Source organism: Hemiscyllium ocellatum, chromosome 42 (genome assembly GCF_020745735.1).
Source record: "Hemiscyllium ocellatum isolate sHemOce1 chromosome 42, sHemOce1.pat.X.cur, whole genome shotgun sequence".
NCBI lineage: Eukaryota > Metazoa > Chordata > Chondrichthyes > Orectolobiformes > Hemiscylliidae > Hemiscyllium > Hemiscyllium ocellatum.
In genome coordinates, this window is record NC_083442.1 from 14,706,384 (window position 1) to 14,718,782 (window position 12,399).

Consider the following 12,399-nt stretch of genomic DNA (forward strand, 5'->3'; position numbering starts at 1 on the left):
AGGATGTGAACTTTCCTTATCAGTTTTGGCTATGTGATTCTGACCCCCATTAGTTTTAAATGGTGCAGCTAACACGAGTTTGCTGGAGAACAAAACTGTTAAATTAGAATCTACTATTGCTATCTGCAGTTGGCACATTAGTAACAAAGATCAAGTAGCCTTTTCTCCTGTTTGCTGCATCCCTCTAACTACTCCAATCTAGCAACAATATCCTTTAGGACCAGACCAGCTGGACCAGTTGTGCTGCTACCTAATGGATACTGTGATCCCTCAACAAGTAGATTTTGCACCCTCTGTGTTGGATGACAGAGCATTGTTTATTATGAGGGTGAATGTTACATGGTAATCAGCAGGAGGTTTCCTTGCTCATGTTTAACATGAAGCCATGAGACATGATGGGGTCTGGATTCCATATTCGCAACGCACTTGTCCGTCCATCCATCTGTGTTGGCCTAGCCCCCCACTATCTAAAGATGACTTTGCAGGCATGTTTGTTTGCTGTCAATGTTAATGCCAGGCTGGCTGTCCAGTGTCTTAACTGTAAGACTTTTTTGTAGCAGTTGATAGTGGCTTGCTAAGCCACTTCATGGGGCAGTTGAGTCACACGTAGGCCAGACCAAGTGAGAATGGCAGATTTCCTTCCCTGAAGGACATCAGCAAATTAGATGGGGGTTTTTTGACATCTGAATAGTTTCATGGCTATCATAGGTTCTTAATTCTGGATATTTTCTTCAATTTCAGTTTCACCATCACCATCTTGTCATGTTGGGTTTTGAACCTGGGTCCACAGAGCACTTGTGAAATTTTTGGATTAATAGTCTGATAACATCACTTGGCCAACGCTGGTTCATCTTATTATGCTGTTCAAAAATCCAAATATGGTATCTATGGGATTTCCCCATAACCAGTATTGCTGTTATAGGCTGTTTTGAACAAGTTTTTAGAGTTGAGATGTTGACCTTTTTTGGAGGAACAAAGATAGTGGTTAGTCATGCTGAGGTTGTAAATGAGTAAGGCTAGTTAGAATGAAGGCAAACTATTAGCAGGGTCATTGGGGAGATTTAAGTGACTGCTGGACATGGACATGGATAGCAGTGAGTTGAGGGGTGTTTGGTTAAGTTGCTGTTTTACATTAGGATTAAACCTCAGCACAACATCGTGGGCCAGAGGGCCTGTTCTGTGCTGTACTTTTGTTCTATTACTATGAATGCAATTGGGAATCATGGCCAAATCAACTAACTGAGCTCAGGGCCCATTGTAGCTGTGAGAAAAGTCTGGAGTGATGTCACAAGGAAGCTGTGACTTGATGGGCTGGTAGGAAATCTGCACTAAACTTGAAAGAGAATACAGCCAAGACTTGTTAACTCACTAATAAAATTAATAAAGTGGTGATGTCCTGTAGCTGTGATGAGAGTTTGCATTTTCCATTGCAATTTGTATGGATGTGGTCATTGCAAAGTGTTGGTTGCTTGAGGAACTTCTGCTCAGTCATGAGCTGGAATCTGAGCTTCAGATGCTGCAGCCCATCCAGCAGGGGGTGAAGTAGCTCTAAGTGATGTTTCAGGAGACCATCATGCCTGGTAACTAGTATTTCAAATTCAGTTGCAATTACATCCTGCTGCCCTGATTGCCTAAGTGAGGCAGGTAGAGGGATGCTGAATTCTGGAATGGAGGCACCTCACTCATGACCTTGTCCAACAGGTATGAGGTACTTGCTCCCTGAAGATAAGGACTGTAGGGAAGATGAGCCAGCTGATCCCTGCACCATGGTAAAGGAGTTCTATTCAACAGGGGGAGTGAAGACAAGTGGTGAGTATAGGGGACTGTACAATTAGGTGGAATTGATGGCATCCTTAAGCAGGATCAAGAGTCCACTATGGTGTGTTGCCTGCCTGGTGCTAGGGTTACCTAGCTTGAAAGGATATTGGAGCAAGAGGGTGAAAAGTCAATTGTGGTCAATGTTGACCAAACAACCCAGACCAGGCTAGGACAGAGGATCTGTTTTGGAGATTAAGGAGCACGAGGAACTCTGAACAGGTCCTCCAAGGGTTATAATCTCATGATTACTGAGTCATGTGCAAATTGATGTAGGGTTGGGAAAATTAAATATGGCTAAAGGAGTGGTGTGGGCAAGAAGGCATTGGCATCTGTTTTAAAACAGGAAGGATCTGTACTGCTGGGATGGTCTCCATCTGAACTGATCTGGAATGATGGTAGTTGGATTTGGAGATGCTGATGTTTGGACTGGAGAGTTCAAAGTTTAAAAATCACGCCATCAGGTTATAGTCAAAGGTTTGTTTGAAAGCAATAGCTTTTTGGAGTGTGCTCCTTCAGATGGTTGGAGGATAGTGCTTCTAAATATACCTGTTGGACTATTGCCTGGTGTTGTGAACTTTAACTTTAATCTGGAACTGTTTTTCTAGCAAAGGATAAATCAGATGGTCACTAGGGTTCTAAACTATAAATTGGTAGTGGAGGTGGAAGTGGAAAATGCAGGAAGTTTCTTTTATAGGAAAGAAAGCAATAAGTTAAAGACTGTAATAGTTAATGAACTCCTAGTTAGGGATCCTCTTGGAAGGAGCGATCACAATAGACAATAGGTGCAGGAGTAGGCCATTCAGCCCTTCGAGCCTGCACTGCCATTCAATATGATCATGGCTGATCATTCTTAATCAATATCCTGTTCCTGCTTTATCTCCATAACCCTTGATTCCACAATCCTTGAGAGCTCTATCCAACTCTTTCTTAAATGAATCCAGAGACTGGGCCTCCACTGCCCTCTGGTGCAGAGCATTCCAAACAGCCGCCACTCTCTGGGTGAAGAAGTTTCTCCTCATCTGTCCTAAATGGTCTACCCCGTATTTTTAAGCGTGTCCTCTGGTTCAGCACTCACCCATCAGCGGAAACATGTTTCCTGCTGCCAGAGTGTCCAATCCTTTCTTAATCTTATGTCTCAATCAGATCCCCTCTGTCTTCTAAACTCAAGGGTATACAAGCCCAGTCGCTCCAGTCTGTGTAAGGTAATCCTGCCATTCCAGGAATTGACCTCGTGAACCAACGCTGCACTCCCTCAATAGCCAGAATGTCATGTCTCAAATTTGGAGACCAGAACTGCACACAGTACTCCAGGTGTGGTCTCACCAAGGCCCTGTACAGCTGCAGAAGAACCTCTTTGCTTCTATACTCCATCCCCCTTGTTATGAAGGCCAGCATGCTATTAACTGCCTTCACTACCTGCTGTACCTGCATGCTTGCCTTCACTGACTGGTGTACAAGAACACCCAGATCTCTCTGTACTGCCCCTTTACCTAAATTTAATTCCATTGAGGTAGTAATCTGCCTTCCTGTTCTTGTCACCAAAGTGGATAACCATACATTTATCCTCATTAAACTTCATCTGCCCACTCACCTAACTTGTCCAGGTCACCCTGTAATCTCCTAACATCCTCATCACACTTCACCCAGTTTTGCATCATCAGCAAATTTGCTAATGTTATTGCTGGCACCATCTCCTATATCATTAACATATATTGTCAAAAGCTGCAGTCCCAGCACGGATCCCTGCAGTACCCATGGTCACTGCCTGCCATTCCGAAATGGAGCAGTTTATCACTACCCTTTTTTTTGTTATTTTCCTATCAGCCAACCAATTTTCAATCCAATCTAGTACTTTGCCCTCAATACCATGCGCCCTAATTTTACTCCCCTCCTGTGTGGGACTTTATCAAAACTTTCTGGAAGTATGGCTAAATTTAGAATACAGATTTAAAGTGCAAAGATAAAATATAAATGTCCTGTGCTTAAACACTACAATAAGATGAGAGAAAAGTTGGCTAGAGTAAATTAGAAACAAAGACTTTATGATAGTTGACTAACCAGGTTGAGGGGGAAAAATTGAGGTTAATGTAGATGTTAGTCTGCCGGGGGGGGGAAGAGAGAGGAGGAATGGGGGAAGTATGATAACACTTTACCCAAATGCTGGTAGCATTTAAAACCACTTGAGTTAACAGCACAAATCGCTTGAAGTGATTTAGTAGCCATCATGGACACGTTTGCAGGTTGGTCACAGCTGGGTCTTGAAAGTCCAGGGGTATCTGACTTTTTGGGAGGACTTATAAGAAGGTAAGGGAGATAGTGCAGCTGATATTTAAGGATGACAGGGTGATAGATGTTGCAGGTTCTGTGGAGGGTAAGGTTGATACATTGGGTGGAAATTAAACTGTCACTCATTGGCATAGTTTATAGGGCATCATAACATTGGGCTGGACAATAAAGAACTAATGCTGTAAAAGTGATACAGCAGTTATGTGGATTTTAATCTACGTCAATGGTCAAACCAGGTCAGTCAAGGCAGTCTTGAATGTATCAGTTTTTTCTTCAAGTGTGTCAGTTCCATTTACAAGGAGCAAGCTATACTAGATCTGATCCTGTGTAATGAGACAGGAATAATTAATGACCTCCTAGTTAGTGATCCTCTTGGAAGGAGGTTGAATTTAGAATGCAGATGGAAAGTGCAAACTTAAAATGTAATACCAGAGTCCTGTGCTTTAAAAATACAATAAGATGAGGGAGGAGTTGGCTAAAGTAGACGGGAAACAAAGACTTTATGGAGACACAGTTGACTAACATGGGAGAACTTGCACTTCTGTTGAGCAGTTTGAAAAACTGCTTGTATGCCAGTGAAAAGACTGTAGGGAAAGGGGTAATCAGCCATGAATGTCTAAGGAAAGAAGGAAGGCGATCAAGTTCTAAGATAAAGCTTAGAAAATGGCAAAGATTGGTGAGGGAATGGAGATTTTGGAAAACTTTTTTTTTTAAAAAGGTCAACAGCCATAAAGCTATAAAGAACTAAGATTGAGAGTAACCTAGCTCAGATTATAAAGACGACAGCAAAAGTTTTGTCAAATATATAAAAAGGCTAAGATTAACATTTTATCTTTTAGGATAAGAAGGGGGATTTTAATGGGATAAGAGGAAAGATTAGACTTGATTCCCTACAGTGTGGGAACAGGCCTTTTGGTCCAACTAGTCCACACCGACTCTCCGAAAAGCAACCCACCCAGACCCATTCCACGTGCGCGCACAAGCATGACCAATTCACCTAACCTGCACATCTGTGTAATGGCAGAAGTACTGAACAATATTTTGTCCGTCTCCAATGGAGGACAGTAACATGCCAGTCATTGACAAGGTGATGAAGTTTGGGGGTGGGGGGGCTGGAAGGAGGAAGACTTGGCCTCTTTCATATGATAGTTTGCCCAACACAGGAACTATTAGTGCTAAAGGTAGGCCTGATGAAATACTTTTCAGGATACTAACAGGTGGCAGGAGAAATAGCAAGTGCACTTATGGTAACTTTACAAAATTTACTGGACTCTGGCAGTCCCAGCAGATTGGAAAACAGCAAATGTGACACCATTTTTAAAAAAGGGCAGTAGACAAAAGATGGGGAATTGCTTGAATCATCATTTAAGGAAGAAATAGCAAGATGACCACTAGATAGAAGTTCTCACTGGGCAGATGGGTTCATAAAGGGCAGGTTATGTTTATCTAATTTACTGGAATTGTGAAGACATTGAGTGCAGCTGACAACAGGCACCCAATGAATGTGTACCTGCATTTCCAAAGGCATTTGACAAGGTGCATGGTATTACAGGCCACGTGTTAGCATGAATAGAGGATTGGTTAACAGGAAGCAGAGTGGGGATAAATGAATACTATTTTGTTTGGCGATCGGTGACTAATGGTCTGCCTCTGGGATCAGTGGGATTGCAATTTTTTTTTACCGTTTACATAGGTGTTTTGGAGTTGGGCACCATGTTTAGTATCAAAGTTAGTGGATGACTAAGATGGTTGGTAGAGCAAAGTGTGCAGAGGACTCTGTGTACTCCATCTGGCAGACCTTTACCCACTGAATATCCCTCAAACTGTCAGTGTTACATGTGAAGACATTAGTTTTGGTAGGAATACTAGTAATTTCAGACTTATCTGCAGTAGAAAATTGCAGCATGCTACTGTGCAGAGGCACCTGCGTGTCTTTATTCAGGAATCACCAGTTTGTGTTTAGGTGCTTCAAGTAATGAAGGCAATTTTGAGTTTTGTCCTTCATTGCTAGAAGGATTTGAGTTTAAAAGCAGGGACATTAGTACCTATTACAACTGCAATATATTGAGGCCATACCTGGAGTACTGTATGCAGTACTGGTCTCCCTCCTTGAGAAAGGATGTGCTGGCCCTAGATGGGGTGCAGAGGAGATTCCCAAGGTTGATTATCAATTTAGAGGGTTGCCTTGAGATGAGACTGGGACTGGAGTTATAATCATTTAGAATTTAGGATGAGGAAGATTCTTGTAGAATATCTATTCCCTTTAACTCTATGTAAGATAGAAATTAGAATGGTCCTAGTTTCACTCACCAGTGGAAGCAACAAGAGGGCATAGCTTCAATTTGGGGAGAGCAGGTTTAGGATTAAATTGAGGAGGAATAACTTCACACAGTTGTGAATCTGTGGAATACTCTGCCCAGCAAAATAGTTGAGACTTCCTCTGAATTGTTTTTGAAGCAAAGGTTCCTTTCTTTTAATAGTAAAGGGGATTGTTATAGTGACAGCTGAGGCCACAAAATCAGCCATGATCTTGAATGCCAGAGCAGACTCAAAGGGCCAAGCGGTGGTCTTCTCCTGGTTCTTGCATGATTGTGATTTTGTTGTTTTTTGAAAAAAAAACACTTGCCAAAGCAGTGGTGGACGTGGGAGGCCAGCTGGAGGCTTTAGACTGGGCTGTAGGAGTTGAGGGGCGAGGAGGAGCCCAAATGTGATATTTGAAATGGTCAAAGTTATTACTGGCTTGGAAAGGGAAAGTTAGAAACATACACTTGAAAGAAAGCTGATTGCAAACTTTTTTGGTAAGGTTGAGGTTTTTGCTTTAATTTGCATCTATAATGACTTCCCCCTACTTGCAGTTTTAGGCTTGCTCGCTAACCCCTTGAGTGCTCAGCTGACTAGAACAGCAGTTGGGTTTCCATCACTGGATCCCATAGGATCAAATTACGCTGACCAAATTGCATCATCCTTGCCGAAGCGCATGGAAAGCCGTTCAATGTTGGATTCTCGATCAAGCAGCCCATCTGACTCTGATACAAGTGGCATCAGCTCTGGCTCTGATCCCCTTTCGGAGCTAATGGTAAGCTATTTCTTCAGATTCCAGTATCTAGCAGCTGTCTGTGTATATGCTGTTTTTAATGTAAAGATTGGTACAGGTTAAAACTTGCTTTCTTGCAATAGTATCTCTCCTAGCTTTGCACTGACAGCAATTTTTGGATTATATTCTGTTCCTTTGCTTAATCTCTCCACAGACCATTTGAGTGAGCATGATGGTAACAAAATAGTGGGGAATGTTAAATTTAGCACACTGAGGAAGGAAGCATAGAATATTTGGAAGTAAAGTTGTCTTGAGGAATTCTGTAAGTAGTTAACTTGCAACAAACAATTCAAAAGGAAATAAAATGTTGACGTGGATTTCAAACTGTAACAAATAAAGAATTACAGGGTTTTGAGATGAATTGTGGGTGAGTAGATTGGCCCTATTTGAAGGTATTCTTTCTCCTGTTCCCCTCCTTTTCCACGCATACGCACCCCTACAGAATTCTTCACACCAACCGTTATCTCCAGTCTAGAAAGATGACTTGAGAAAATTGGCTAATGTTAGTCTTTACCCATGATGTGGGATAAGATTGATCAACCATATAGAATTTGATTACAGTGCAGCAAGGTCATCTGGTCCACTGTGGCATGATTTTGTTTTTGTTTTTGATCTTGACCAACCAAGCTAGATATAATCAGACTTTCGTTACTTGCATACTTTTCCAATGCCACCTGTTGAACCAAATTGCATTGCAACATGTTAAAACTTTTTGGGGGGGTTGAAGTGATATCTTTAAGTCCCAAAATTTACTATTGTGTGAATGAAAGCTTAGAGCACATTAAGGATAGCAGGACACATGATGTCATGCTCCTGGATACCAGTTAGACCTGTGGAGAACTGCCTGCAGTAATTGTTTAAAATTTGAGCTGCTTTGACTCCGTTTGAGCTGGGAGACTAACTACAGATACAGAAACACATCAGAAAGGTTTAAGATACCTGGACTTTGTACCCAGAGGCATCTCTTGGGGGTGGGGGTCATCTGATATGGTAAGTGTCTATGAATTAGCAAGGCTGGTAGGAGCCTCCATCTCTAGTTACTCATTAACTTTGGAAACTCTTTTAAGCTTCTCTTGGGTGAATGCAATGCATTGTTTGGGGAGTGAGTGCTGGTTAATGGGGAAACTGATTCCAAATCTAGAGAGATTGGACTGGGGGGGCCCAAGTTTGTTTTTTCAGATCATTGGCCAACATTTTTTTTTTGTTTGAAGTACAAGCTTTGAGTGCTGCTCCTTCAGGTAGCTAGTGCATACTACTGGATCGTACTTTTTAGACCGCTTTTTTTCCATATTAAATGTGCTGGGACCAATATTCTTGCAAGCCCTGCGATGAGAAGCTCAGACTTTCAAACCAAGTGCTGAGGACAAGGGATAAATTTGGCAGAGGTCACTCAAGTAAAAGAAAAAAGTGTGAAGGGGAGTAGACTGACAAGAAATGATAGTGAATCCACTGGAAATTTCAAAGGACAGAAAATCAAATAGGAATGATGTTGTGAAATTTGAAAGGGTTCAGGAAAGACTTAGATTGTTGCCAGGATTGGAGGATTTGAGCTATAGAGACGTTGAGTAGGCTGGAGCTGTTTTTCCTGGAATGACAGGTGGAAGGGTGACCTTAGAGGTGTATAAAAGCATGGGTGTGGATCTTTTTACCAGGGTAGAAAGAGTATAAAACTAGAGGCTTAAGTTTTAAGGTGAATGGGCAACTTTTTCACGCAGAGGGTGGCCTGTGTATGGCATGAGCTGCCAGAGGAAATGGAGTCTGGTACAATTACTGTAACAAAAAGGCATCAGATGGGTTCGTTAAGGATTTAGATGGATATGGGCCAAATGCTGGCAAATAATCCTAAATTAATCTAGTGCCATCTGGTTAGAGTGGATGAGTTGGACCAAAGGATCTGTATCTGTGCTGTACAGCTGACTCTGACTAAAGACTCCATGTAAAGTGTTCCAATGAAACAATTGAACTGAATATATTTTTGTGGAACTTCTATTATCCAAAGGATATGGGCAGGCAGTACTTCATTTAGTTAATCAAAAGCCAGATAACCTTGTTAACCACGCAATGGAACCTTGCAATCTTGCCTGGATAATCTGAAATTTTGATCAGTGGTTCCTCTAATCCCATTTACAATCTAATAGCCACATATTAATGTCTGAGAATAGGACAGAATGGAAAGGTTCAGGAATCTAACTTAAAGGAGAACAAAGTCAACTGAAGGGGCAGATAGCACAGATTTGCAGGTGTTGCACTGGAGTCAGTGTACAAATGGTAAATGAGCTTAGCACAGTTTTTTGAAACTGGGTATGATCCAAGTATATCTGATGCAAGGGGATCCGGGCTAGAACTGCATATCAAAGAATGCATGCCTTACTGCAAGGATAAGCAGAGGGGGAGGGATCCAATCTTTTTAGTAAGGAGAAAAGTTTAGAATCCTAGCAGTAAGTAATGGGGTTAGAAGGCATAGAACGGTGTGGGTAGAGTTGAGCTGCAAGGCAGGGGGCCCCTCCTAATGTGAATTACATACAATCCTCTAGCACAAATCAGGATATGGGAAAGAAAATAAATTTAAGATGGAAAAAGCATTGAAATGCTCAGAATAACCATGGGACTTTAGTATGCCAGTAGACAAAAAGAGATTGGTAGTGGATCCCAAGAAAAGGAATTTGTGGATTTTGAGCAGGTTGTGATGAAGCCTTCTAGGGAACAGGCAAGTATGAATTTTGAGTAATGAGGCAGATTTCTTTCGAGAATTTAGGATGAAGGAACAATCTAGGGAGTAGTGGCCATGATATGATGGAATTCACCCTACAGTTGTAGAGGCAGTAGATTGAATCCGATGGAGGTAATACAATTGAAAGTGACAGACATGAGGGAGAATGTGACTGATATCTTTGTAGCATCCTTAAACACAGATCAAGTGCTGGAGGACTGGACAAGGGTAGCAGGGATATTGCAGGTCACTACAGACCATTGAGCCTGACATTGGGTAAATTTGCTGGAGAAGATACTGAAATCTATTTGTTTTGAAAAGAATGGGCTTATCAGTGATAGGCAACATAGTTTTGTGCAGGGAAGATTGTGCCTTTAATAGACTTCTTTTGAGGAAGTGACCAGATTGATAGATGAAGGAAGGGCTGTAGATGTCATGTACATGGACTTTAGTAAGGCGTTTGATAAGGTTCCCCTTGGTAAACTAATGGAGAAAGTGAAGTAATATGGTGTGCAGGGTGTTCCAGCTAGGTGGATAAAGAACTAGTGGAGCAACAGGAGATAGTAGTTGAATGGAGTTTCTCAATGGAGAACGGTGATCAGTGGGGCCTCTTTTGTGATACACAAATGATGTGAAAGAGGGCATTGGTCTGATCAGTAAGTTTGCAGATGGCATGAAGATTGGTGTAGCAAAAAGCATAGGGGACTGTCGAAGAATACTGGAGAATATAGTCTGGGGAGTTGGGCAAAGGAGTGGCAAATGTAGTTCAATCCAGGCAAATGTGAGGTGATGCAGTTTGGAAGGTCTCATTCTAGAGTGAACTATACTGGGGGGGAGAGGAGGAGAAAGTTGAGCAGAGAGATCTGGGAGTTCAGGTCTATTGTACCCTGCAAGTGGTTGAACAGGTGGATAGAATGGTCAAGAAGGCATATGGTATGCTTGCCTCCGGACTGGGCATTGCATATAAGGGCTGGAAGGTCACGTTAAAATTTTACAAGACTTTAGAATATTGTGTACAGTTCTGGTAGCCACATTAACAAAAGGATGTGGATGCTGAGAAGGTTTACAAAGATGTTGCTAGCTTTGAAGAGGTTGAGTAGGTTAGGATTGTTTTCCTTAGCAAAAAGGAGATGGGGTGGCGGAGAGACCTGATTTGAGGTCTATAGAATTCTCAAGGGTAGAGAGGGTGGATAAAGAAGCTTTTTCCCCAGGTTGAGGGATTCAATAAAGAGGTCATGCGTCAAGGAGAGGAGAAAAGTTCAAGGGGCATGCATGTAGCAAGTACTTCACAGGGTGGTAGGTGTCTGGAACACATTGCCAGCAGAGATAGTAGAAGCAGGCACAGTAGATTCATTTTACTGTGGATAGATGCAAGAGTAGGTGGCGAGCAGAGGGATACAGATCCTCGGGAATTTGGCGATAGGTTTAGACAGTGGATTTGGATTGGCATGGGCTTGGAGAGCCGAAGGGCCTGTTCCTGGGCTGTAAATTTCCTTTTGATATTTGTACTTGAGAAGCTGGCCAGAGTTGATTTTAAAAGGGAAACCTAGCAAAAGAAACCTAGGAAGTAATGGCATGAGATTTTTGAATTACCCAGCAGAAACTTATTTCTAGGAAGAACAAACTTACAAAGTAGAGGATGAGACAACAGCTGAAGGAGTTAAGGACAGCATTAAAGCAAAGAGCATGGTGAGGCTTGGGAGTCTCTCAAAACCAGCAGAGCATATCTTTTTAAAAGCAATAAGTAAGGATCAGATGAACGGGTAAGCTAGCTAATGTAAAGACTGCAAGAGTTTGTGTAAAAATGATGCAAGAGTGGACATTGACCAGCAGTTCATTGAGGTTGGTAAAGTTGTATTTGCTTCTCATTACTATATCTATTCAGTTCTTTTATCAGCGGTCTTGTGGAACACACTGCACCAGTAGCATATCAGAACTTCCTGAGAGTCAGGAAGAGTAGTGGTCATCACCTGAAGGTGCTGGGCAAGCATAAAGGTCAGAAAAATAGTAAGACTGGATGGACTAAACCCTACAGTTCTGAGGAAGTGGTGAGATGATTTGTAGAGGCATTGGTGATCTTTCAGTGTCAGAGGACTGACAATAGCTAATGTAACACTTGTTTAAGAAACAGAAGATGACAAATTAATAAGCCAGTTAACCTGAACAATGGAGGTCAGGCTTTGAATCCATTATGAAGGATAAGATAGCAGACTACTTGGATGTGCATGGTAAAATAGGGCTGAATCAGCACAATTTTGTCAAGGGGAGGTCATGCTTGACAAATCTGTAGAGTTTTTTTGATCTAACAAGCAAATTAGAGAAAGTCATTGTAGTCTGGGCTTTCAAAAGGTCTTTGACAAGGTGCTGCAGGAGGCTGAGAAAGATGAGCCTATGGTATTAGGATCAAAGTATGGCATCGATAGAAGATTGGCTGGCTGAAGGCAGAGTAGGGGCAAAGGGGATGCTTTTTCAGGTGGACAGCTGGTAACTA

The 12,399-nt window shown here is 42.0% G+C and overlaps 1 protein-coding gene across 3 annotated transcripts in view; it reads left to right on the top strand.

Annotated features, from left to right (window-relative positions):
* LOC132834640 (cytoplasmic polyadenylation element-binding protein 1-B-like) overlaps window positions 1–12,399 on the top strand; it is a 107,835-nt gene that overhangs the window by 80,741 nt on the left and 14,695 nt on the right. For 2 of the 3 annotated variants that reach the window (XM_060853539.1, XM_060853538.1), the window contains exon 4: window positions 6,960–7,180. In XM_060853539.1, coding sequence (XP_060709522.1) covers window positions 6,960–7,180 — 221 coding nt within the window. Of the gene's footprint in view, window positions 1–1,778; window positions 1,810–6,959; window positions 7,181–12,399 lie in introns of those variants that run through there. The other variant, XM_060853541.1, reaches the window with a different exon arrangement.